Raw genomic sequence first — 27,076 nt, forward strand, 5'->3', positions numbered from 1 at the left:
CTGGTTTGGGAAGGTGTAGACACTGAAAGGGAAATGAGAGAACCAAAGGATATCAGTAAAATTGCCACGTTGTTCTAGAACCCTGGTGAGCAAGCAATGACAGCTTTTGTGTCATCACCCCTGCCCTCTGGACCATCTGCCACCCAAAGAATGCCCCTTTCAAGAGTCATCTGGGGCCATGGAGGGGGCTAAACAACCCTGGATCAAATCTGGAAGCTGGGAGCTGGGCTTGGCTAGGCATGGGAATCATTTGCCTATATTTCTTAGAGCCCCCACGCTAAGACACTCCCAGCACCAAACAGATTTTTTAATGACCCCCTGCAAAACCCAAGAAGGTGCCCGGCAGGAGGTCTGACTGGCATCTCACCAGGAACTGATCTTGTTCCACCACCCTCAAATCTCAGCCTACTACTAGCAGCCAAGAGATGGTGCATCGCAGGGCCTGGAGGAAGCCTACTCGGCCCTCAACTCTCAGAGCAAAGAGCCAAGACAAAAGGACGGGTTCTTCCCAAGGGAGACCAGCAATGGTGCCAGTAGACTCCCGCTGGGTCTGTCAGAAAGTGCTTTGGAGTTTACCAAGTTTGGTGCCTGCTTTCTCTCACCCACACGCGACCTCCAACGACACAGACTCTGAGACTGTTTTGTCTTCAACTGGATTTCAATGCCCTCCACAAGGCATGTAGATTATGAAGCAATATGAAGATGTCAGCCCTTTTAGCAATGGTAAGATGGGCCAGAAATCTTAACTGGCTTTGCTGATCGTTTGGATTAATTAACATTGTCTCTTCCTGATTTCTGGCCCCTTTTCCGTCCTCAGTAACTTGAGGTCGCATCTCTAAATGCTGGCAATGAATGGACCAATACATAAATGACAGTTAAACACATTTGCTGTCTAATAGAGATTATGGATCGTCCCTAAAATCAATTTGCCTGGTGGAGCAATAAGATAAATGTGCTTCTGTGATTGTGGCAAAACTGATACAGATCCTGAAGCACACTTGGGTTCTGACTTCCTCTTCCCCTCCCTCCCCGTGTCTGTGGCTCCCCAGATCTCTGGCTCCCTGGCTGAGCTGCCATGGCTTGGGGGCCAGTGTAGGCCCCAGAAACACCTAATTCCCAGTGTCCTCCTTGTAGCTACCTCTGTAAGCCAGATGATCAAAGGAAGGCCTCAAATAAAAGCACCCTGGTAGTTTGATTTTGGCTAACTCAAGCTTAGTGTTCTTATTTTCCAAATGGGAGCTAATGAAACACTAGAGGGACTTGATGATAGAAAGAAGAAAACATCTTTTCTACCTGCTTCAGGGGACTTTCTTCCTCAGGAAAAATGTGCAAAAGCTCAAAAAAATAGCCTCACTTCTCTCTGCCTAGACTTTGATGTGCTTTCAGTGGTGACACAGCTGTCACATCCAATTTTATTTCAATGATAGTAAACTGCTGGGTTCCGTATATAGGCCTCCACTAGCCTATATTCTGTACCTAGAGTATATTCTGTACAATAGTATATATATTGGTATTGATACCAATAGTGTCATGCAACCCAATACACACAAAAAGGTCAAAAACCAGGGGTTCCTAACCAGGGGGATAGATGGATTCCAAAGGTTCTGTGAACTTGAATGGGAAAACGAGTGACGGGATTTCCCTCAATTATTTTTTTTAATTCTTCAGAGCAAGAAATCTGGCTTCACTAGACTGCTTGCCAAAGGGTTCCTTATAACACAGAAAGGGTAAAGAACTCCTGGCCTAAGTATTCCTTAAGCATCCGCTAGTGGCCCAGGCCTGAATGAGAACACAGAAGAAGAAATGACAAGTGTTGCTTGTGCAAGCTTAACAACACACCTCATTTTCTTATACTAACCCTCAGGATCTGAGGGCCCCGCCTGACTTGTTTGCTAGAAGTACCCTATTTGATGTGAAAATCAATTTGATGTGAAAATTTTATTTTATTAATTTTCTACACTGAGGCCTCATTAGTTAGCTTTGGATTAAGTGGAGTCTACTTTAGGAAAGTTTTAGGCAACCCCTTCATTATTTCACACTGGGGTGGGAGAAGGGGACACTCATCTGCTGCAAGGAATGGTCACTCCAACATAATTATAAACAAAGCGCATGGCCTTGTTTTCAATCTGGCAGACAACTCAATCAGGCTAGTGTGATGTAGGGAGGGGATGGTGCTGGACTTCATATCAGGAAAAGTTGGTTCAGATCTAAACTTCCTACCTGTATGATATCACCCTTTTTATGCCTGTTTCCTCCTCTATAAAATAAAGAGGTTGGAGTCAATGGCCTATAAGGTTCCTTCCAGCTATGAATCTGTTACCATGAAAAAGCAGGAAGCCCAGCACCTGCTGGATACAGACCCTCTGTCCCTTAGGTGGAAGCATCCCACTGTCCCATCCTATCCTGTCCCTTGGTTCTACTATCCTCTGGGTCCTCAGGGTTTTTGTCAGGTTCCCATGTTTTCCTTTTCAGAACCAAAGTATTTCCTGGCCTTCCCAACTGCTTTGAAAATGAACCCTTCCTTAGAGCACCAGCCCTGAAGTCAGGAGGACCTGAGTTCAAATGGGGCCTCAGACACTTAATATTTCCTGGCTGTGTGACCCTGGGCAAATCAATTAACCCCAATTGCCTCAGCAAAAAAAAAAAAAAAAAAAAAAAAAAAAAAAAAAAAAAAAAAAAAAAGAATACTTCTTTATGTGTTTTCTCCTCAGTTAAAATGTGACCTTCTTGAGCATACACAATATCTTGGTTTCTGTGAGTACATAGCTAATGGAGGGGGGCTTTAAAACTTATCTAATTTATTTTATCATTTTAAAATTATTCATATACTTTATATAATAAGTTTATATTTATTAATTTATTCTATTTTAATTTTTTATTAATTTTAATTTTATTTTTATTGTTTTAATTATTTTAATTGAATTGAATTTTATTTTTATTGTTTTAATTATTTTAATTGATTTTTATTTATTTTAATTTTGTTTCTATTGTTCTATTTTAATTGATTTTCATCTATTTTAATTTTTTATTGTTTTATTTTAATTGATTTTTATTTTATTTTTATTGTTTTAATTATTTTAACTGAATTTTATTTCAATTGTTTTTATTGTTTTATTTTAATTTGATTTTTATTTATTGTAATTTTCTTATTGTTTTATTTTAATTGATTTTTATTTATTTTATTTTTATTTTAATTATTTTAATTGAATTTTATTTATTTTAATTTTGTTTTTGTTTTATTTTAATTGTTTTTTGTTAATTTTATTTTTGTTTTAATTATTTTAATTGAATTTTCTTTATTTTTATTGTTCTACTTATTTTAATTGATTTTTATTTATTTTAATTTTGTTTTTGTTTTATTTTGATTGATTTATATTTAATTTTATTTTATTTTTGTGTTAATTATTTTAATTGATTCTTATTTATTTTTTTATTGTTTAATTTTAATTGATTTTTATTTATTCTAATTTTATTTTTATTGTTTTAATTATTTAAATTGAATTTTATTTATTTCAATTTTGTTTTTATTGTTTTATTTTAATTGCTTTTATTTATGTTAATTTTATTTTTGTTTTATTTATTTTAATTGAATTTCATTTTATTTTTATTGTTTTAATTATTTTAATTGATTTTTATTTTAATTCTGTTTTTATTGTTTTCTTTTGATTTTTATTTATTGTATTTTTGTTGTCTTTTAATTGAATTTTATTTTTATTGTTGTATTTTAATTGATTTTCATTGATTTTAATTGTTTTAATTGATTTTTATTTATTTAGATTTTATTTTTATTGTTTTAATTCTTTTAATCTATTTAATTTTTATTGTTTTATCTTTTAATGGATTCTTATTTAAATTTAATTTTATTAATTTATTTTTATTACTATTTAATCAGTGAATGCTAAACTTATTAATATATAATTATTACATATTTTATTAGATAATTATATGTAAAGTATAAAAATAAATGTAATTATATGTAATTAATAAAACCTTTTAAATTATACTTCTCCCCTGCCCCCCACCTTGTGAAGGCTCCAAAAGACGAGTTAAAAGCAAAAAATATGAAATGAATCACAACAAGATTTCCATCACAATGCATACATAACGTTTATTTCTTGCCAGATATCATATTAAGTATAGAAGAAAGTGTAATAATCGTAAAGGCAAGGAAAAATTCACTAGTTACCCTATAAGCAATTTACAGAAAATGAAGAGGGGTGGGGAGAGGGAGGGAAGGAGGTGAAATGAGGCAGAAGCCTAATATATGATAAATGGTCTGCAACATTCACAAGCTTTCTTCGTTAACGCTTTTGCTGTTAACACCTTTCTTTATTTTCCTTTCGTGAATCATCACCTTCTTCAGATAAGCACAGGATGAGGGATGCTTGGGTAACATAGGGTAAAGAGATGGAAGCAGCCTAAGAGACTGAACAACTAAGCAAAGAAAGACTTTTAAAGGCGAAACAATAAACTCTGGAAGCACTCGATTCTGTTGCTGGGAAGGGACGCCCCATCCCTAGGAAGACTTGTCAAGTTCCTTCTCCTGTTCGATGGCTGAAAGAAAATAACAGAATTAGGAAATGTAAAAAAGAAAGAAGGTCAAATTTCCTGGAGATCAACAAACTTGGTGTTAGGCTTTTGTCTTGCCGTTGACTAAATTTCTCAAGTTTTTATGTGAGCCACACGGGGAAGAGGATTTGGGGCAGCAAGTAGAGTTCCTAGCTTTTGGAATCCCAGATCCCGGGGAAGTGGGAGACTTGGCATTTCGGGTTCACTGATTCATTTGGGAAGGCATGACTTTTATGGCGCCACCGCCAATGTGATCGTGTAACCCTAAATGACTTACTTTCCTTAGAAGGAAGAGTATTCTTCTCCACCGTGGTGGTCTTTCTCAGCTTTCTCTTGTCAAAAGTTTTCACTTCAGAGAGGTCTGGTTTGTCACTGGTTTTGGCTGAAAAACAGAAAAAAATCTTTTATTCTTACCTGGCAGAGAGAAGGGGGCTGGACATTTCCCAGGACTCCTTAAAGCCAGTCGTCAATTCTTCAAAGGAAGCAGAGAAAATGGCGGTTAGACAAACCCTCATCCCCCCGCCCCCCCACTCCAATTAGTTCTCCTTGGCAATTTAGAACGCCAAAGCAAGAAGAGGTTAAAGAACCCGTTTCTTTCAGCCTTTTTGGGAGGCTGGGCTCACGCTTTATAAGCTGCTAAACTAGATTCCGTCTTTCGCGTTAGAAATGCGCCTTGTTCTTTGAAAAAGACTGGGCGGGAAAAAAAAAAAAAAAAAAAAAAAAAAAAAAAGACTGGGCCAGGAAAGGAGCGTTCCAGACCCTAGGGAAGGTAAAAAGCCCGGGGGTTTCTCCAGGGTGTAAACCCACCTCCCTACAGGACTAGAGCCCGGTGGGTGGGTGGGGGCGCCCGCCATGTTCTTGTTCCCAAGGAACAGCCACCATAGCGCACACGATGCTCAGCAAGGGGCTCTAGGGAGCTGCTTTAACGGCCAACCAGCAAGATGGCGCCTGCCTAGCCACACCCCACCCCCTCGCCCACGAGGACCCAGAAAATGGCGGCCGCAGGGGGAGAGGGAAGAGGGATAATCCCAAGGAGAGCAGAGGGCCCCAGAGAGGACGGTTGGGGAATGGCGCTAATTGAGGGGAAGGGACTCCCAAAAGGGGGGTACTCACTGTTGGGATCGCTGACAGGAACCGCGGTCTCCGGTGGGCTTTGCTCACCAGTGGGGGGGCGATCCATGAGGAGATGGCCCCAAAAGGAAGAGCTAGATGAGAAGCAGCCCCCGGGAATACTCTCCTCCCCAGGGAAAGCCATTCTAAAGGCCCCGTCAATGGAGGGGACCAGCCGGCTCTCACGCCTCCTCCCGGTACGGCCCTGCCCGGGCCCACCCCAGCTGGGTTGCTCCACCTTAGCTCGGTGCTGGGAGGAAGGGGCGGTGAGCCTTGTGGTCTGCAACATGCGGGCCGCCAGGGCCTCGACTCTGGCTCTAGCCTCGGCCCTGGCCTTAGCTCCGCCCTTGGCCCCGGTATCGATGCCGGCCCAGGCCCTGGGCTTGGGCCTGGCCCCACTCTTGAACTCGGCTTTGGTACCGGTCTTGGCCTTGGCCTTGGTACCGGCCTCGGCCTTGGTACTGGCCTCGGCCTCGGCCTTGGTACTGGCCTCGGCCTCGGCTCTGGCCTCGGCCTCGGTCTCGGTCTCGGTCTCCGCCTCCGCCTCGGTCTCGGTCTCGGCCTCGGGCTCGGCCTCGGTCTCGGGCTCGGCTACGGCCGCGGTCTCGGCCTTGGCCCCGGTCTGGGCCTTGGCCCCGGTCTCGGTCTCGGCCCCGAAGCCGGGCTTTGGCTGCTCTTGGTCTGGCTTGGGCTCCCCCGGGGCTTCTTCGGCTTTGGGCACCGGAGCTGGCCCCGACATGGGTTCACCGGCTTGCATATTGGTCAGTGGGCCCTCTGACCGTAGGCACAAGCTCAGCGATACGTCTGCCTGCACGTGAAGGCGATAGCGACCACGATGCGAACAAGACGCTAGCCTCACTGAGCAAACGACGCTAAGGTGAACGAGGCGCGCGCTACTGTTTCCCGAACGTTACCCAGGGCGCAGGCGCTAAGCAACGGCGGTGACGTCGGGTGGGGAGGGGGTGAGAACGCAGAGCGGGTCGGGGAGTAGGGCGCCAACGGAGGTCTAAGCGTGCGGCGGCGCAGTCCAACTCACCTTTTACGCTGGGTGCTGGGCGTGCCCGCTGTTACTGTTACACTGTTGCTGCTGCTGCCGTTGTTCCCGCTGTTGGTGTCGGAGTTACTGGAGGAGATAGTGGGAGCTAGGGCAGGTTCAGGAGAGGCGGAGCTGAAGCCAGCAGGCACCTTCTAGCGCAGCGGGGGTCCCCGGAATATTTTCGCCTTTCCACTTGCCGAGCTGGCGAGCCTCCCCCAGCTCGGGTGCCCCTGGACACTAGGCTGGGGGGGGGGGGGGGCGAGGCCCTGCCTGGGACAGACTTATCTGCCACCCCTCCTCCCATGAACCTTCCTGCCCACCCCCATTTCTGTCAGCATCCAGGAGCCATTTTGGTTCCCGGCAGGTTTAAGGCCAGCTCCACACTCTCCCTAGTCCCCCTTCCTCCTGCCCCCATCGTCTTCTAAAAGCCCTTCACATAGGACAGAGGGTTCCGGATTCTGAGCTGGAAGGGACCTCAGACACCACCCCTACATAGTCCAACCTCCTCCTTACATAGAAGAGGCAACTGAGGTCCCCAGAGACCTGATGACGCCCCCAAAGCTCACGTACTGCCTGTGCCCCCGTCCCGAGCTCCCGAGCCACTCTAGTGCCCCGGCCCCTGCACCGCCACCCCTCGCCCCCAACTCCTCTCCTATTTCCTCAACATACAAAGCTTCCAGGCACCCTACAGTCCCCCATGCACAATCCACATCCTAGCCCAAGCCACATCTTCCATAATCCTGTCAGCCAGCATGGAGACCTCCAGCGAGGAAGAACCTGCTTACTCAGAGACAAGCCCAGTACACTTGGAGGCAGCTCAGACCGGGGAGCTTTTTCCTGGCTTCTCTGCAGCTTCCTCCATCCCGGTTTGGCACAACTACTCTCGACTCCCAGCGAGTCTTCCTTTAGCTAAACTCCCCAGGTCCCCTTCGCTATCCTGGAGGCCTCTTGCACGGACACTATCCGGCCTCTCGTGGTCTTTCCTAGAACTGAACTACACTACTCAGGATGAGGTCTGCTGAGAGCAGAGGACTCTTGCCTTCCCATTGCTAGAAACCATCTCTCTTTTAATACAAATCTAGACCCCTCTGGCATTTATAGCTGGGATGGGGGTGCTTTGTCCCTGTAGAAATTTTAAAAGCATGGCTGCAAAGCAACAATTAAGAAACCCCATTAAATTCTCAAAACTTTTCTTTAAAAGTAGGACCTGTGATTTCATCCCTGTAGGCAACTTCTGATCCCAAACACAGTTTATCTCTAATAGCCTAAGAGACTCTGAAGAGCCCTAAAAAGTTTAAAGGATTTGCCAGTGATCACAGAGCTAGCAAGTTTTGAGAATCAGGACTTGAACACAGATTTCCTAGGCTCTGAGCCCTTGAAAACTCTGTCCACCAACCTGTTATTTGCAAGGATGATTATAATTCGTGAAAAGCATACGCTTCCAGGTGACCCACTACTTCTGCACCCCCAAATGAGCTCCTCACTGAACTGTCCCTGGATGGAAGTGATCTCACAGGATCTCTCTGCTAGGCAAAATCTGGCTTCAAACTGGGTAGTACAGTAGGGAGCCTGGGAGCTAGGATGCGGGAGATGGGGCTCCCCATCCACAAACCACACATCTACACACTTGGGATTTCAGTCACAGTGTCACAGCTTCTTAACCTACTGTCTAGGAACTGGGAAAAAAAAAACTATGGGTAACTGTATTTCAATATAATTGGTTTCCTTTGTAATACCCCATCTTTTTTGGTAAGCATTTAAAAACCTTTTTCTGAAAAGAGGCCCATATACCTTACCACGTGGCCAAAGGGATCTGAGACCAAAAGTCTGCTCTTGTCACATGCTGGCTTACCAACTTGCCATTCCTCAGCAATTGAACTCCACGGAGGAAAAGATCCTAAATGTACAAAGATACTTATGGCAGTTTTTTTTGGTGTGTGCCCACAAACTGCAAGCTAAAGGGGCAGCCACCTACTGAGGAAGGTTGAACAAATGGTATATGAATGTAATGGAATACTATTGTGTCTAAGAAATGATGAAAGGGATGGCATCAGAGGGATCTGGGAAGTCGTATGAACTACTGATGCGCAGTGACATGCGTAAATAGGAGAACTATTTAAAATAGATCAACACTGGAAGAATGAACATTTTGAATGAATTCATGACTGACCCGACCGTGATTCTAGAGCACCTGTGACAAAGTAGGCTACCCACCCACTTCCTGAGAGAGGTGATTGGCTGAAAATGCAGAATGGGACACACATTTTTGGACACAGACAATATAGGAATCTGTTTTGCTTGATCGAATGTTTGTTAGGAGGGCTTTTTTTTTTCATCTTTTTAGGGGAGCCTTCAGGGGAAAAAATAAATGCTAGTTGAAAGACAATAAAATGTAATGAAAAATAAAAGCCTGATCGCCATGCCGTGTGAGATTGTGAAATGAGATCAGGGAATGGGGTATTTCTTCTTCCACAAGGAAAGGAATAGCACCTGTTAAAAAAAAAAAAAATAAAACAAAAAAAAAAAAAAAACCTTAACACAATCATCCAAACTCAAGGTGGAAACCTTTCTATAACAGCACCACCCAGTGCCTATTGTAAAGAAGTTAAATTGAAAGGTAGAAATTTACCCCTGGGAAAGCTGTGACTACAATCAATAAGTATTTAGTAGGAGCGCCAACTAGATACCAGACACTGTGCTAAGCACTGGGGATTTAAAAGCAAAACAGTAGATTCCTAGATTGTCAGAGCTGGAAGAGAGCTTAGCAATTCCTGGAATGAGGGACTGAATGATTGAGAAAATAATTCATGAATGAATGAATGCAAAACTTCTATTAAGCACTTACTATGTTCCAAGCATTGTGCTTTGGAAATATAAAAAGCAGAGCACTCCCTGCTTTTGTGTAACTCATATTTTAATCAGGGGAGACAACATGTAGAGGGGGTTTCGACAGTAGGGCAGATGGAAAGGACCGGTGATGTTAGGGTGCAATGGCAAAGCAGGTGGTAATACACCTTCCTTAGTGCCATTTCTACTGATAAAACCACCTCCTTCGATGATGCTAAGCTTTTGTCTAAGGATTTGATGTTAAGGATTTGGTGATGAGAAGCTTTTTTAATGATAGTGGCAGGGAGTATCCCTCCACAGATGATGTATCCTGAGATGATGACTGGACTATGTGTATGTGCTGGAAATAGGGTTAGTGATCTGGGGTGGGGGTGGCTCTTGGATGCAATCAGGGCCCTGTCTCCACGTGGGTCTGAGGGAAGGTTGAGGTCAAAATGATAATCTGAGGGACTGTGACGTTCCTAGAACATACTACCTCAGGTATACCAAGAAACTCCCTCAACAAGAAATGGGTCATTTGGTGGCTTGACATTTTAACTAAGCACCAGAGAGGTAGCATCACTGAGTAGCTAGAGCACTTACCTTAGAATCGACAAGTCCAGAGTACAAATACTGTTTCTGAATCAGTGATTCACCTCCCAGAATTGTCAATTATAAGGTCAGTTCTAAAAGCCTGATTTTAATGGAGATTGGCAGTGGAATGTGAAATGGTAACCCAACAAATAGGCAGATGCTTGCGGTAAAAGAGCTTTCGGTGGCGTCCCCAAATCATGGATCTGGAAGGCCAGATCTGGAAGGGCACCGAGAGCTGATTTCCTAGGTAAGTCTTTCCCCTTTAGTGCTGTAGTGAAGCCTGTGGTGGCAGAATAAAGTTGTTAAATGCGTGCAATGTAACAAGTGATTACAAAGGAAACCAATGATACCTACTTACAGTTGTCACAACATTAAAAAAAAATCAAGGCCATAGACAATACGTTGGGAGCCCTTGATTCTAGTCCAAGTCATTCATTTTTAAAGAGAAAATGGGAGGGGGGGTGACTTTAGCCAAGGTTACAGAGCAAAGCTTATTTAAGTCTTATGGAAATTGAGCTTGAGCAAAAGCGGGAGTTAAGAGAACTTAATTTTCATCCATTCAACATAGATTTTAGAGCCGGAAGGGGCCTCAGAGAGGACTTTTGTTTAAATCCCTCATTTTCTAGAGGGTATCTTTAAAAAGCATGGACTAAAACCAAGTCTCTTTTTCTCCCACCCAATCCCAGGTTCTTTCAGTCAGGTTGTTGAAATTGAAATTGAAACCCCTCCCTCCCTTCCTCCCTCCCTCCCTCCCTCCCTCCCAGACCTAGAGCAGCACTCTCATGACTCAGGACAAGCAGTTTAGCAGGACCCCCTTATTGTTTCCAGGACCACCCTGCCCTTCCCCTTTCTGAAGACACCAAGTGTAAGTGTCCATTTCTGCAACTGCTTGCCACTGATCTGCCCTCTGGCCAGCAGTCACGATGCCCTCTGTCCCAGGGAAACCAGAATGGAATATAAAAGACCATTCCTGCTGGCATTGAGGGGATCATGACTGTCAGCCACTGCTGCCTTCCTGTTTCTTCTTCCCTTTTGATAGAAACGGGACTAGAGTGAGAGCGAGCGCCTTCTTGCCCTCACTGTCCCCATTCTGGCAACCATTCTGCCCCCTCCTCCCCAACACCATCCTTCTTCCTTACAGGAAGGAGTCCAAGTGGTATGATCCGGCCTGGGACTGTTCTTCAGTTCAGTTCTGTAATCTAAGGGATGCTGAGCAAAGGATTTAACTGATATTTGTCTGATTAATTAGATTGAATTAAATGCCATTGTCCTTAGGCCACCTCACCAAACTGGATCTAGTCAAAGTCCTTGGCCCTCAGATGCAGCATCGCCAGTGTCTTTGTGTCCAATCTGCATCACGTGCAGTGCTCCCCTGATGGAAGTACACAGGTATTTCTGGGGATCCTGTTGAAACTTGGGTGCTTTAATAGGGAACACAGCAATGCCAGAGTCCTCCTAGTAAAGCTGCCTGTGAGATGAGAGGCTGCAGATGTCGAATGTGGTGCTTGTGTGCTCGTGGCGGGCTGCTAGGTCAGCAGTGGTTGTTGAAATCTTCTTCTCCCAAGGAAGGGAGGAGGGAGTGACGAGAGAATGAAAGGCAACAATGACATTTTCGGAAACAGTGCTCGGCATCCCTGAATTGTGGATTTAGAGCCAGAACTTCGGGCGTCATCCACTCCAGAACTGAGAAACGATTTGCTCCACAAGTAAAAAGCAGCAGAACACTGGGAAACAGGACCCAGGTATTGTGACTCCAGACCAACAGTTTTTGGCAAATAAGATTACCTTGTCTTATTTGCATGTCCTTTTATATGACAACATTTACAAAAAAGAAAGTTTTTAAAATGTCCCCCAACTATTTATTCATTTACCCTCTAAACCCCCAAACCTGACTATTTCCTCTGGTGAACACTTCTTTCCAACCCTGATTGTCCCTTTGGGGTCCAATCAATTCAAGTAAGCCCAGCCTGGAAAGGCTGTGCTGCCTTCAGTGCCCAGCCTCTACCCCTAGTGTGGACATTAGGTCCCACAAGCGGCACCTCTTTCTAGATCTCAATCAGCTTGAAGCCAACCCCGAGAAGTGATCCCAATGACAAATACTTGTTGTCTATCTACCTTCCCCCCCCCACCCCCCGACCCCCATGCTTCCCCTCCCCTCCCCCCTCCCCCCTCCCCCCATGTAAGCTTCTTCAGGTCAAGAGACTATTTTCTTTCTCTTTGTATTCTCAGCCCCCAGCTCAATGGCTGATACCCAAAGCATGTTTGTCGAATGGGTCGATCTGTTTATCTCCGAGTAGGGATTGTTATATTGTCCAGGGTCTTCTTTTGAAACTGTGGGTTTTGCTCCCCTAGCTCCTTATTTGGACTTGTAGCAAGTAGAAAGGAAACTTGCAGTTTTTTCTCTCTTCCCAATGGTTTTCTTGAAAATCCTTGAGACCTCAGAGCACAGCCTTCTTTCCGGCAGCTCCCGAGAGTTGGGCCGAAGTCAAGGGCAGGGTGGGGATGAGGAAACTGACGCTGTGGCTAGAAGGGTGAAATGCTTCTATGACCCAATCGATGCCGTGAAGCTTTGGTGAGAGCAGAAAGTGAACATGGGTGTTAATGTCACTCTTCCTTGGACTCTTCCTCTTTTACCTCTTCGTGGTAATGGGCCTGAACTCTCGAAGACTCTTCCAAGGTCCTCCTCCGGGCTCCAAAGGCTTTGGGTAGGGACCCGGCAATAGACTCGCAGTCTGTTGTTCAAGCACCAGTCTAGCTGTGTTTGGGGAGGCCCATTACCAGGTTGGCAGCAGTGTGATTGATTGTTTCGGCCAGAGTAGATCTGAAAGGCCATCTACTGAGTTGCTGGGAATCTTCGTTCTGTGTTGGTGGTCCAAGGGGAGAGCACCCACAGTGGTGACTGAAGTGACATATTGAAATTACTATCTGACGATAAAATAATTTGATAATCTAATTGCTGGGAACTCATCTCCTGACTGAATGACTGCTCTTAGTTCTCTAAGACCAGAAGAAGCAAATGGACCCAGAGGTGAGTTCTTGGCCTATTGTAGACCCAGGCTATAAGAACACAGTCCTGAAACCCTCTGGGATGCCTCTGAGGCTACTCAGTCACTCTCCTCTACCTTGGGGCGGTTACTTTCCTGCAAGAAATCATGGATAGCAGTGGTAAGTCCCCAGGTCACACAGGAACGTAGGATGACTAAAGAACCGCCTCGATAGAGCAGAGACAGCTTTCGTCCTCTATCCTCCCAAACGGCCTGAGCGGAAGCCCGCAGGCCGGGTGCTTCCTGCCAACCTACCTGTGACTGCATGTTGGCAACTAGGACACTGAGTGGGTAAAGCAGTAGACATGTGAGGGTCCCATTGACACTGCCAGACACGAGAGCCGGGACCCAGGAGGGCAAATCTTGTTCCATCAGGCTGTCTCGGATGGGATCTTTGAAAGAGAAGTAGAGAGCGCTTCCCAGACTGTTTCTCAGAAGGACAGGAAAGAAGCCTCGATAGTAGCCCATGGCTAGCCGTTCCCAGAAGCTGTAGGAGTTGAATTCCTGTAGAATGCTGGAGGTGCTGGGGAAGCGGGCATCCTTCCTTCCATCTTGAAGCACATTCTGGACTCGTTCGAAGGGGGTCAACACTACAGCTTCCACTACCCCTGATAGGGACCCAGCGACCCAGCGCTGCCACAGCCTGGAGTGTCCGGTGGGAGAGAGATATTGGAGCACGTTGTTGTGGGTGCCGAAGAGCAGGGTCCCCTGCAGGGTCTTGGCCAGAAGGGGTGGGTAGATTCCTCGGTAGAAGCGGCAAGGGCCCTCCTGGTGCAGCTGATTGACGGCCTGCGGCACAGACACGGCATGGATCTGCTGGCGGAACACGAGCTTGTAGATGGGAAAGGTCACAAATGTCGACAGGAAGCTGGAGATGGCTCCGAGGGTGTAGCTTTGAGAGTGCCAACGGTTGTCTTCTGAGCTCTTTTCTGTTTTGACTTCTTCCGGTTCTTCGTGGGAAACCTCAGGCTGCTCCTCCATGCTGGTAACCACAGGCTTGGGCTGGAGATAACTGACAAAGAGGGAAAAAGAAAGTTGAGTCGGATTGGCCGTTAAATGGTTTGGCTACAGACAAAGCTCCTGAACTTTAAGAGATGCTGAATCTCCAAGAGAACCCGTGAAACTGTAAGCAAGACAGAAAAGAGAGTTTGTTAGGTTTTCTAATAGGATGTCAGCGTTTCAAAAAGAATCATGAGCCTTCATCTTTGTCCTTGCCTTTTCTTTGAAAACTTCAAATAAGTATAAGAAATCTCTAGTTTCTAAAAAGAAGGTCAAGCATGAGTGAGGAAAACGAGGGGGGAGCTCGGCAAGCTTTGGCGATCGAAATTGTTGCCCCAGGGAAACACCTTGAGGAGCCTCCTTTTCTGAGCTAACATTTCTAGCCATTTCCCTTCCCTTCCCTTCCCTTCCCTTGTGACACAGGTCCCTAGAGGCCAAAATGTATATCGCTCTTCCTACTGGTCTGCAGTGAGCAGAGGGAAGGGGAGGAAATAGACATTGCTATGGTGCCTACCATGGACCAAACTCTGTTTAGCCATCGGAACTCTCTCCATTCTCCTTCGGACTCGGGTCTTTTGTGCGCCCCCTAGCAGCCACACAAGCTGCAAAGCTTTTTATTGTCTCACCCGCAGATCTTCCTTATTACATCATTGCCCTTCACTGAAGACGGGGCTGACCCTCAAACCATTAAACTCCATCCGCTGCTCTTCAAATGTGGCCTCTTAATTAGTGCGCTAGCTGCATCTCAGGCCTTCAGACTGGAAGGCACCAGCCATCTACACAGTAGCCTGATTATAATGGATGTTCTGTCTCACTTATGATAAGTCACTCTCCTACCCTCTGTAGAACGAGCTTCTTTGCTTTAATGGAACCACTTAGAACTCTTAATGTGTTCTATTTTCTTTCAATAGCTCTCAAACCAACGCCTTGTGTGCCCCCGAGCCAGGGTGAAAAAGCCAGAGTGGACCCCTGAGCACGTATAACTGTTGTGAGTAGGACTCTGTACTAATGGGCTCCTCGAACAAGCCACAGATTGCTAGAAATAACTGGGGAGCAGGGAACTCCAACCCGAGACTGGGTGTTCCCAGATTCCTGAAGATGACTGTAGGTCCATGTTCTAAGTTGGCTTTTAGCAGAAACAAAGGATGGAGGGATGCCTCTGGTCCAATGGAAAGAGCTTAGATGGAGAGTCAGAAGACCTAGACAGTAAACCTAGCGCTCCGACTCGCAACTTGTGGAACCTTGGACAGATAATTTCAGCCCTCTGAACTCAGGTTCTCCTCTGTAAAATGAGAGGGCTGGCTTCGATGACCTTTGAAGTCCCTTGCAACTTGAAATCCATGAAGCTACCAGCACCGACTGAAAAAGATAAGAAATCCAACTTCCTTCATCCCAACTTCAGACCCTCACCCCAAAGGGGACCCCAAAGGGGAAGGCAAGGAGCCACTCCGTTCTCGCTGAGGGCTCTCGGCCAGTCTCTGATCTCCCAAACCCGAGGAGTCAAGAACAATAGGTCCAGCAGTCTAGGGGCTGGTTTAAGCCCTCCCCCCTCCCTCCTTCCCCAAGAAAAGGCATCCTCAGCTGCTTCCTTTGGGAAAGGCGCAAGTGCCACGCCTCTGCAGTTTTCCAGACAAAGGCCAACTCACCTTCCCTGGGAGAGCCAAACCAGGGCAGGGCAGCCAACTCTCCATCAGCCCACCCACCTCCCAGTTGGGTTCCCCCCACCCTCCTTTTAGGAAGAGAAGCCCCTCCTCCTGCGCTAGGAAACCCAGGGCCAGCCACGGGGGAAAAGGGGGGCAAAAAGTTCCATACCAGACAAAGAGAAAAGCAGAAGCTCTTTGTACTTGGGGGCCAGGAAACTGAGACAACAGGCGCTGTGGTTTGGCTTTTTGCTTCCTCCTCCCCTCCCCCAAGCTAGTGCAGGTTGGGAGCAGGGGAGGAAGGAGTCTAGAAAGAGAACTCTTTTTTTTTTTTTTTTTCCGAAAAGCAATTCTGATTGCCGGATCTCTGCTACTTTTTAAAGTGAGGGAGATGAAGGATGGGGACGGGAATGAGGGTAATTGAGATGATGGAGATGATGGAGATGGGAAGGAGATGGAGATGATGGAGATGGGGGGGGGAGAAGATGGCGGAGTAGGGAAGGTGACGACGTGAGGGCTGAGTGGGGATGGAGAAGGCAGAGCGGATGGGGATGGGGGATGGGTTAACGGTAGAGATGAGAAATTGGGGTGTGGTGGGTGAGGGTGGTTGAATGGAGGTGCGGATAAGTGGGGGATGGTGGGCTCGGGCGAGGAGGGGTGGGGGTGGGGATGGAGAAGGCGGGGGTGGGGATAGGTGGAGGTGGAGAATATTGATGTGGGGATGGAGATGTCGGGGGCGGATGGGGAGGGGCAGGGCAGCGAATGGGGGGCAGGAGATGGAAATGGCAGAGTGGGGATGGGGATGTCAAGCTGAGGGGGGATGGGAATGAGGCGGGGGATGATTGCAGAGGAAGATGGGGGAGATATGAGGTGAGCTGTTATTAGCCCGAGGTCCCAACCGATGGGCCGGGAGGCTTGGATAGGGAGAACCCAGGCTAACACCTAAGTCTCTGGGAAGCCCTCACGGGGCGGAGGGAGGAGGGAGGAGGGAGGGGCGGGAGGGGGGGGGGGGGGGGGGGGGGGGGGGGGGGGGGGGGGGGGGGGGGGGGGGAAGAGAGGAATAAAGAGTGGGGATCGGGATAATGGGGATACGGCAAGAATCGGGATGGGGATACGCATGATTTGGAAGGATAGAGCTGGTCTCTTGGGGATGGGAACAAGGATAATGAGCGTGAGGGAATGAAGACGGGCAAGTAGAAATGGGGATAATGAGGAAACGGGAGGGAACAGGATAGTCGGATGGGGACGGGGATAATGGGGAAATGGGGGATGAGGAAAGTCGGATGGGGATAATGGGAAAAGGGGGGGGATGAGGATAGTCGGATGGGGACGGGGATAATGGGGAAATCGGGGGATGAGGTTAGTCGGAGGCAGATGGGATTAATGGGGAAATCGGGGGATGAGGTTAGTCGGAGGGGGATAATGGGAAAATGGGGGGGATGAGGATAGTCGGATGCGGATGGGGTTAATGGGGAAATCGGGGGATGAGGTTAGTCGGATGGGGATAGTTGAATGGGGATGGGGATAATGGGGAAATGGGGGGAGGGATAAGGATAGTCGGATGGGGATGGAGATAATGGGGAAATCGGGAGATGAGGATAGTCGGATGGGGATGAGGATAGTCGGATGGGGATGAGGATAGTCGGATGGGGATGGGGAGAATGGGAAAATGGGGGGGGATGAGGATAGTGGGATGGGGATGGGGATAGTGGGATGGGGATGGAGAGAATGGGGAGCCGGAGAACTGGGGATGATTCGACGGGTCAGGCTGGGATGGGGAGAATTGGGAGATAGGAGGGGGTTGAGGATAGTCGGGTCGGGAAGGGATGCAGGAGATGACCGTGAGGGGTAGGGTGAAAAGAGCCAGCGCCACAAGCCTGGAGCCTGGGGTGGGGGGGCGCGGCTGCTCTTACCTTGACCCGGACCTCTCCCCTGCAGCGCTGTCCCCGCCGCGGCCGCCCGGAGGGAGAACGGGAGCGGGAGCGCTCTCCTCCCGTCCGTCCATCCTCCGGGCGGCCACGGCGGGCCCTCCCTCCGCCAGATCTGCGCCTCTGCTTCTCCCGCGTTCTGGACCAAGTACCCCAGGCAGGAGGCTGGGGAGGGGGGGGGGGGGGGAGGCCGGAGAGTCCGCCTCCGCTCTCCTCCCCGCTCTCCCATTGGCTTCTCGGTCAGCCCGTCATGTTCTTTGTCTTGCCAAGGCAGCGCCCTGATCTGCGGCTGGGGTGGGCGCGGCGGGCACGCGCCAGGCTGGGGCTGCAGTCCTGGCCAGCCGGTCAGTGGCAGCGCGTCGCGTCCCGCAGTCTGTCCCTTAGTCCTTCAAGCGCCCCGGGCGCCGAGGCTCGGGGCAAAAGGCCGGCGAGCCCTGTTTCCGCGGTCCCGAAGCCCCCGGCCCCGGGCTCCCCGGGGTGCCCGCTCCCGTCCGGGGGCATCTAGCAGAGTGTGCCCGCGGTCCCCCCCGCCCCGCCCCCCCCCCCTTGGCTAACTAGAGGTCACTAAGGACTCTCTTCTCCCGATGCCGCTTTGGGGCTCTGGAGGCTGAGGACTGAGCTCTCTCCCTTCTCCAGCCCCAGAAAAGCAGCCGTCAGAAACGGTGCAGACCTGGGGGGAGAGGGAGGAGACCCATGCAGAGTCACATCTCAGTTCTTTTCTACGCCTCTAAACTGGGCTGATTTGGTCTAAAGTGATCTGAGCCCGTTTAAAGTGGTCTAAACTTGCCTGAACTAGTTAAAATTAGTCCAAACTGGCTCCAACCAGTAAAAAGTAGTGGAACCTGATCTGAAGCAGTTTAAACTGGTTCAGACTGGCTAAAACCAGTTCTAACTGGGCAGAGCCAACTCATTATGTCTCAACTGGCTTAGCTTACGCTGTCTGAAACAGTTTAAAGTGGTTCAGCCTGGCCCCAAGCAGTTAAACTCATCTCAACCGACCTGAACTAGTTTAAACTGGTTCAAACTGGCTAAAACCAATGCTAACTGGGCATAACCAGTTCTAAACTGGCCTGGACTAGTTAAAAGTAGTCTAAACTAACCTGAACCAGTTTAAACTGCTTCAAATTGGCTAACGCCAGTTCTACCTGGGGATAACCAAATCATTATGTTTTAACTGAATTATACTGGTCTGAACTGGCTTAGTTTACACCATCTGAACCAGTTTAAAGTGGTCCAAACTGACCTGAACCAGTTTAAAGTGCTCTAAAGTAGCCTGAACCAGTTACAGCTATTCTAAACTGGCTTAGACTGATCTAAACTGGCTGAAAGCAGTTAAAACTAGTCTAAATTGACCTGAACCAGTTTAAACTGGTTCAAACTGGTTAAAATCAGTTCTAACTGGACATAACCGATTCATTATGTCTGAACTGGCTTAATTTACAGTCTGAATCAATTTAAAGTGGTCAGAACTAGCCTGAACCACTTTAAAGTGGTCTACACTAACTTGAAGCAGTTAAAACTAATTTAGACTAGCTGAGACTGCTCTAAACTGGCCTGAACCAGTTATAACTAGTCTAAACTGGCCTGAACCAGTTTAAGCTGGTTCAAACTGGCTAAAACCACTTCTACCCGGGCATGTGTGGGACAGCACCCTGAATCTTAGGACAGCAGTGAAGGAGGAAATGGCTGTTGTCCCAGGTCTGACACCAGATTTTCAAAAAATATTAAAAGATATATATATGGTCTCCCAACTGCACGAGGGAAATAATAAGATTTTGGTTGTTGGAAGGGCTGATTTCTGTCCTACGAGGAACATTCCATGTCTTTACAGTTGCATCACACCTAGAATGTTCCTTTTTCCTTAAGGCTATATTTCAGAGCAGTTTTCATTTCTTCCAGAGAAACATTTTGTTCTAAATTGCATGTTTGATCTAGGGAAAATACCAAGGTAATCGCCAATTCAGAAAAGATTGAATCTAATGGGCTAGAAGTAGGGCTGCCACTTTTCATGTTGCATTTGCAAAACAACGGGAAAAAGAGTTTTGATACAGGAACAAAATATAGTATGAACTCTGCCTCATCTGTATCATCTCAGAGTCAAGTTATGTATACCTGGTTATTTTTTTCCTGTTTATCGTACATATCAAACCCATACATACAGCATCAACAGTGACCCAAATGAATCCTTTCTTACAGACAACCTGCAATCATCCCATCAAGACATTCATTTCAAGTGAAAAAAATTTCCATACTACTGTCTCTGTTCACTTCAAAGGTATTCATCTTCCTTCCCCTATGTACTCCACGAATAGCCCCCGTCCCCATCAAATGAATAATCTAGATATTCACTATTATACTATTATATTATATATATATACTATATATATTATAGTATTATATTATACTATACTATTATACATCCACTATTTCAAAGATATACATTTCAAAGAAATGCATCCACTATTTGAGAGGAAAGAAAAATCTCTTTTTATTGCAATGAAACCAGTGGGAGAAAAAGATCACGAATGTTTCACATGTTAACAACTAAAAATTACAAAAGAATTTGCAAACCTATTTTAATGGAAGGGCTGATTATTTTTTGTTACTAAGATTAATGAATGTATGTGTGCCATTTATTCTGCCTAATGAGGTTCAGTTATTTCCATATTCCATATATCCATGATTCCATGATCAATGCGTATTGTAATTCTGCATATTTGATTTCCTCTACGAGGCAGTTCAGTACCTTCTGTCTGGCTGCCATTTTAATTGCCTAAGCAGGATCATGTGACTTGCTCGGGATCATCAGCAGGGCGTGGACCCAAGTATTTTTGCCACCAATGCCATGGCTCTCCTATGCCGCATGAACTCTCACTTTATTAATAATTGATTAAAATCCTTTTTAACCGTTAAAAGCTGATAACTTATATGCATTGTGTCTCTACATTAACATGAACATTAAGGCTGCACCTGTTCCAAAGTGCCTAAAGGCTGTTTATTTCTTTTATTTGCCTTTTTTTCCCCAATCAAATCCAGATTTTTTGGGTGCATTTGCTGCTAAATGTAGGAGTGGTTTTATGGCAAGCCCGCACCATGCACACCAATAAAGGAAAAAGAGTCTGGCTCCAGAAAATATATGTGTCCAAATAAGATTTGTTAAAGGATATATTTTTACAGTCAATCAAAGTCTTAGGAAGGCTGAAGAGGAAGGATGCTGTGAATTTTGCAGGTTGGCCTTTGCTAACCATTTGGGCTCATAAGGAGTCGACAAGTCAGCACCTTTCCAGTGCACTTTTTTCCAGTCCAGTCTAGAGGATTCCTATGGCTGTTTGCTGAGCCCTACAATTCATCATCATATGTAATAGAAAGACCTAGCTCTTCTTTTCAAAGCATACCCAAATAATCTGTTTCCTGTCTGCCTACCATGTGGTGAAGAGAAGGTCTTTTGGTGAGCTGCTCTGTGAGAACTGAGAATGCAGAGAAGAGACTCCGGCCGGCAGACTTTTTCCTGTCTGCTGGTCACAGGCCTAATAGGGATAACTTGAACTCTAGAGGGCTGATGTGGGTGGGCCATAACCTTCCCCCACTACCTCCAACCAGGCCTCCCATTTGCATTTTCCTTCCTTTGGTACAGGGTCTTGTAAGACTCAGAAGTCAGAGGAACAGAAGTCCAGAAGAGGAAGTAGCCAATTCTAGTACGCCAGTGTCTCCCTACTTGTTGTTCATCCTTTGTTTTCCAAGAGGACCCTTATGGGAGGATTTCTTGACTTGCTCATAAATTGGATTTAAACGACACACAAGGTTGTCAATCTCACTCTCTGAGTCATCAAAGTCCAGTGGCAAGACAAAGAAGTCAAGACAACTGGCAATGAGTGGGAAGCGGTGGTTGACCTCGGGGTCTTCGATGTCTGACCAGGCTCTACGCACCCCACAGCGCCCGCTTCGGCCGCCTTCGTGACCGTTAAAACAAATTATTGTCGTCCTTCCATTCGGCTGGTGGAAGTCTTTGTCCATTTGGGGTAGACGTCCCCCTTACTCACTGTTGAGTCTGAGGCCTATTTTACTGATTTAGTCTGGTTCAGTCTCCAAGATGGTTTACTGGGGTGTGACCACTGTGCATAGAGCCACAGGTGAGAGTTGGGTGAAGGTGAATGAGCAGCGTTGATGTGCTGGTCTAATGGTTTGGACTAGTGCTAACTGAATAGTAATGCAGCCTAAGCTTTAAGCAATGCAAAACTACAGTCTCCTATCTCTGTGTCATTGATTGGCGATTGGCAGCCGTCCCTAGTCAGCAGACTCTCTGGCAATTTTGTCACAATTGCTTACCAGTGATGCTGAAGAGATATCAACTGGCAAATGATATTGGAGTGATAATCACTTGGTCAAGAACAGTTATTGTGCTGGCATGGCCCATTGCACTGGCAGTTTATATTGGGTGGAACATCTCAGAATGGGGATGGGAGCCAACAGCGTAAGAAAGACATCTCGATCCCTCAGGGTGGAACCCCTAGGGCCCTGAGGGGCTATAATAATAATAACAACAATAATAATAGCTAGCATTTGTCTAATACTTTACGGTTTTGAAAGTGCTGTACAAATATCATTTCATTTTATCCTCACCACCACCCTGAGAGGTAGATGCTTTTATGATCCCCATTTTACTGACAAGGAAACTGAGTCATAAAGAGATTAAGTGTCTTACCGAGGGTCACATAGCTAGTTAATATTTGAGGCTAGATATGAACTCTGGATTTCCTGGTTTCAAATCCAGCATTGTATCTGCTGTACTCCACATAGCTACCTCTGGGTCTCTGAATAAATCTTATAGAAGGAATCTTGTAATTCTCCCTCTCCCCCTCTCCCCCTCTTTTTGTCTGTCTGAGTCTCTCTGTGTCTGTCTGTGTCTGTCTGTCTCTGTCTCTCTCCATCTCTGTCTCTGTTTCTGTTTGTGTCTCTTGGTCTGTCTGTCTCTTTCTTTGTCTCTGTTTCTGTCTTTTCCCTCCCTCCCTTTCTCTCTTTCTCATTGTCTCTGTCTCTGTCTCTGTATCTCTCTTTCACACACACACACACACACACACACACACACACACACACACACACACACATCCTCTTTTCCTCAGCTCCAGAGCCACTACATTCTCTTGCTTCTTCCTCTTTCCAACCATGATCCCTTTTTCCTGTACTCTCAGTCTGGGGGCTCCCCAAGAATCTCTTCCTCCTTCTGTCCTCTCCTCTTTCTTCTTCTCCCCACCTTTGGCATCCTCATCCATTCTCACCCCTTGAATTACCGCCTCAATGCCGATAACTCCCATATCTGTATGTCCAGCTTTGACTGCTCTACTGAACTCCCAACTTGCAGATGCAGGTGCCTCTGGGACATTTCCTTCTGAGTAAGCAAGCGGCATCTCAAATTCATTCAACATATCAAAAAGCCAGATTTTCTTTCCCTTTATTGTGTGTCCTTTTTCTGACTTTCTGACTTCAATCCATGGTACACCATTGACTCAGTCTCCCGTGTTGGCCATTTAAACAACCTTTGATTCTTCTCTCTTCCTTGCCTCTCACCAAGGCCTGTTGATTTTGGCTCTGTCACATCTTACATCTCAGACCCTTCCTGTCTGTTCTGCATCCTGGAATAGGCTCTCATTACTATCAACAGGGGCTTTGTCTATATCCTTCAAACAAGTCTTCCCAGCTCCATTCTGTAACCGCTTCAACTTAGCCCTTGCTCGGACCACTGTTAAGACACACATTTTTACACATGGATCTGGTTGTTCCCCTCCTCTGCTCAAAATATTCACGGCTCCCCATTTCCCTCCAAGTAAAGCTCAAACGCCCTGCCTGGCATTCACATCCCTTATCATTGGACAACACTTTCCATATGCGGCCTTATCTTACACGCTACCTTCCAACGTGTTATATTCTAGTCAAAGTAGGCTATTCTCTGGTCCCTGAACGAACCATTTGCTTTTCCTTCCCCCTCCATGCATATGTTCCTGCTGTTCTTGGTCACTGGAAGGCCTTCTCTTGATTTCTTATCCTATGGAAGTTCTCTCAATGACTTAAAGAGTCTTAAAGGCACACATTTCAACCTTCCAGAAGCCTGATCTGACTCCCCCCCCCCCCACCTCATTAACTATTTTTTCTCTCATTCCTCACATAGCACTTTGTTTTGTAAGTTTGATACCTGTATCACCCAATGTCATAGATTATGGGTATTTGTAGGTGTCTTATTACTTTGAAAATCTGGCACTCAAAATCACAAGGATTGTTTTATCAAAACTTTGTATCTCCCACAGGCCTAGCCCAGGGCACTTTGAAAACAGCCAGAAATCCCTAGTGCAAAAAAAACCAATGAAGGGGAGAAGGGAGAAGAAAAAAAAAGGCAGAGATGCTTATATTGGTTAGTAGAGGACTGTGTTCGGTTTTGCTTTCATTTTTAATTTTATCCAAATTAAACTTCAGTAAACTTTATGCTCCTTAGGGGAATTCTTTGGGATTGTGTGAAAGAGAAAACTGAGAGAGGAAAATGATTGCAAGAGAAATGAGCTCTGTTTAATTGAAGAAATAACTACGAAACATCCTGTTACATCAATTGGCTGGTTTTCAGCCTGCAGGCAATATAATGGCCCCTGATGTTTGTGTGATTGCTTCTTCTGCTACTTTAAGAATTTTATTTTAGATGAAAAATTGGGAGTACATTTACACTTGCTCCAGAGCCCTAGTTAGGAAAATTTCTAACATTTGGGCGGAACGTAGCCCTCCTAATCTGCATTAATATCACTGGTTAGCTCCCCGGGTCTCTCTGTGGTTGAGGCAAAAGTCAGGTTACTGAAAACATTAGAATAGTGAGGCAATAGATTATATTGGAGTGTTTATGGATAGAGAGGCCCTTGGCTGGGAAGATGCAGAAAGAACAGTATTTCTAGGGATTTCATTCTGTCACTGAATCGGTGGATAAAACTTGGGGCGTCAACTTGAGTCTTCTGCTCTGAGATGCTTGTAGAGCCCCTTTCCCATAATTCCTTCCTGGCCACTTTAGTGCCTCCTCCCCTTTCTCCTTGTAGTAGTTTCTCCTGGGCTGTAGTTTCTTTCTGCCTCAGCTGTACATAATCCTACTCTTTCTTCTCCAATTACAGACTTATGGATCTTCACCTGGTGCTTGGATACCAGCTCCTTGTTGTTCGCAGAAATAAGTCTCTTAAACAGAGGGTTCGAGTTGCTGTGTAAGCTCCGTTGATGCTCAGTCAAGAAATGCTCTTAATAAAAGTAAGGTAGGATAATAATGGTCATTTATTAAATAAATTTTCATTTATTTATTCAACATTTGTTTTTTTTTTTTTTCCCAAAATTTTGAGTTCCAGATTCTCTTCTCTTCAGTCCTTCCTCCACCCACTGAGGAGGCAAGCAATACGATAGCCCTTTTATATGTGAACTTGTGCAAAATATATTTCTCTCTTAACTATGTTACTATATTAAAATGGATTTTTATTGATATCTTTGATTTAAATATCTCCTAGATTTCTCCATCTCTTCCCCCAGAAATCCATTTCTTACAACAAAGAATTTTTTGAAAAACAAAGAGAAGGGAAAAATCAACATTAAAAAGCCCTGTAATTTTAGGCAATTTGTGTATATTCCCCATCTCTATTACTGACTTAGGGCTAAGTCTCTCCTCTCCCTTCTTTGAGACTGATCTTCAAAATTTCACAATATTTATTTTTATTGTTTCATTGTTGTTTTGTACACTACACTAGCTGTTATTATAAGATGTTATTTTAGATTCTCCCTTTTAATCTCCTTTATTAATTTGCTTTTCTATTTTAAATGATACTAAATGGTTTTAATGATTGCTTCAGCATCTAGTAATAGTGAGGTTGTATAGAGCCCAGAAGACCCAAGTTCCAATGTGGCCTCAGGCAGTTACTAGTGGTGTGACCTTAGGCGAATCACTTAATCTTTGTCTGCCTCCGTTTCCTCAACTGTAAAATGGGGGGTAATATGGCATCTTTCTTGTAGTAAGGATCAAATGAGATTATATCTACATAAAGCACTTAGCATGGTACCTGGCACACTTAGTAAGTGCTTGTTCTTTTTCCTTCTACCTTTACAATATAATTTGAGAAGTGTTAATTATCCTTCATTCACTTTAACTAGAAGGATGTGATGTGAAATCATTTTTGGATTATTTCCCTTAATATTATAAATCTTTTGGTCTTTTAAATGAATTTTCAGATTATTTTTTCAAGTCCTATAAGATTATCCTTTTGATAATTTAACTGGTACAGCATTACAAAAGTGAAAATTAACTTAGGTCGTTTTGGGATTGTTATTATAGTGGTACATCCCAGCTGTGATCAGTTAAATTGTTTATTTCTTTAGTGATTACTTTGAATTGAATCTCTGTGTAGTAAGTGTGATTCAGTAGATTGGCTCCTTAATATTTATTCCTCAGTTACTTTGAAAAGGATTTTCCTGTGGCTCTTGGATTTTTTTTTTTGTTATATAGAAATGCTGTTGATTTTTGAGGATGTATTAGGTAGTCTGCAGCTTTGCTAATACTATTATCTGCCTTGGTTGTTTTTTTCTGTTGATTTGCTTAGAAAACTATCATGTCATTATCAGCAACTAGGCAGAGTTTTGTCTTCTCTTTGCCTTTTATACTTTCAGTTTCTTTCTCAGTGCTATTGCTGGCATTTCTAAAATTATATCAAATGATAGCCAGGAGAGAGCAAACTTTTGTTTTTGCTGTAGTTTGTTGGGAAAGAAGCTAGTGGATTCCCATTGCATGTAATGCTTGATTTTACTTTGGGATAAATACTTCTATGATATGTTTTAAGACCCTCTGTGCTTACAGAGGGAATAAATGAGCATTATGCTTTTTCAAAGTTTTTTTTCCCCTGCATCTACTGATATAATCTTATAGTTCTAGACATGTTGTTTTTGTTTTTTAAATGTGATGGTGTTGCTTTTTTTCCTCTGATTTTTTTTTGAACCATCCTAGCATCCCTCATATGAATTCACCTAGGCCATAAGGAATACTTTGTTGAATAAAGTGCTGTAGTCTAATTGACAGTTTTAAAATTGATATAGAGGAATGAGATTGGTCTATTTTTTCTTCCTGTGTTCCTTCATTTCCCAGTTTAGGTATTAGAATTATATTAGTTTCAATTACTATTTGTAATATTTTAATTCACCTCTTCGATATTGACCTTCAGATAGCAACCAATAGAAGTAAAGTAAAAAAAAAAAAAAAAGAAAAATGCATTCTTCAGTCTGAATCAAAGGGCAAAATGGCTAGCTGCTATCAAAAGGAACAGCTTACATTTT

At 45.1% G+C, this 27,076-nt stretch overlaps 2 protein-coding genes across 2 annotated transcripts; both read right to left on the reverse strand.

Moving 5' to 3' along the window:
* Positions 1 to 4,082: 4,082 nt before the first annotated feature.
* Positions 4,083 to 6,709, reverse strand: TMSB15B (thymosin beta 15B). The gene is made up of 3 exons (XM_003775033.4): positions 5,683 to 6,709; positions 4,847 to 4,951; positions 4,083 to 4,554 (listed from the first exon to the last, which is right to left on the reverse strand). The coding sequence occupies exons 1-3, from the start codon at positions 6,434 to 6,436 to the stop codon at positions 4,517 to 4,519; spliced, it is 897 nt and encodes a 298-aa protein (XP_003775081.4). The 5' UTR covers positions 6,437 to 6,709; the 3' UTR covers positions 4,083 to 4,516.
* A 5,763-nt stretch (positions 6,710 to 12,472) lies between these two features.
* On the reverse strand, positions 12,473 to 17,928 carry SLC25A53 (solute carrier family 25 member 53). The gene is made up of 2 exons (XM_012553468.3): positions 17,732 to 17,928; positions 12,473 to 14,191 (listed from the first exon to the last, which is right to left on the reverse strand). The coding sequence occupies exons 1-2, from the start codon at positions 17,821 to 17,823 to the stop codon at positions 13,240 to 13,242; spliced, it is 1,044 nt and encodes a 347-aa protein (XP_012408922.2). The 5' UTR covers positions 17,824 to 17,928; the 3' UTR covers positions 12,473 to 13,239.
* Between the last annotated feature and the right edge of the window lie 9,148 nt (positions 17,929 to 27,076).

Source organism: Sarcophilus harrisii, chromosome X (genome assembly GCF_902635505.1).
Source record: "Sarcophilus harrisii chromosome X, mSarHar1.11, whole genome shotgun sequence".
Lineage (NCBI taxonomy): Eukaryota > Metazoa > Chordata > Mammalia > Dasyuromorphia > Dasyuridae > Sarcophilus > Sarcophilus harrisii.

Excerpts from the sequence above, each read along its gene's own strand:
- SLC25A53 (XM_012553468.3), bottom strand. The coding sequence starts at position 17,823 with ATGGACGGACGGGAGGAGAGCGCTCCCGCTCCCGTTCTCCCTCCGGGC. Across the intron at positions 14,192-17,731 it reads GGGGAGAGGTCCGGGTCAAG|TTATCTCCAGCCCAAGCCTG; the intron begins GTAAGAGCAGCC and ends CCTCTTTGTCAG.
- TMSB15B (XM_003775033.4), bottom strand. The coding sequence starts at position 6,436 with ATGCAAGCCGGTGAACCCATGTCGGGGCCAGCTCCGGTGCCCAAAGCC. Across the intron at positions 4,952-5,682 it reads TCCTGTCAGCGATCCCAACA|CCAAAACCAGTGACAAACCA; the intron begins GTGAGTACCCCC and ends TCTGTTTTTCAG. Across the intron at positions 4,555-4,846 it reads TACTCTTCCTTCTAAGGAAA|CCATCGAACAGGAGAAGGAA; the intron begins GTAAGTCATTTA and ends ATTTTCTTTCAG.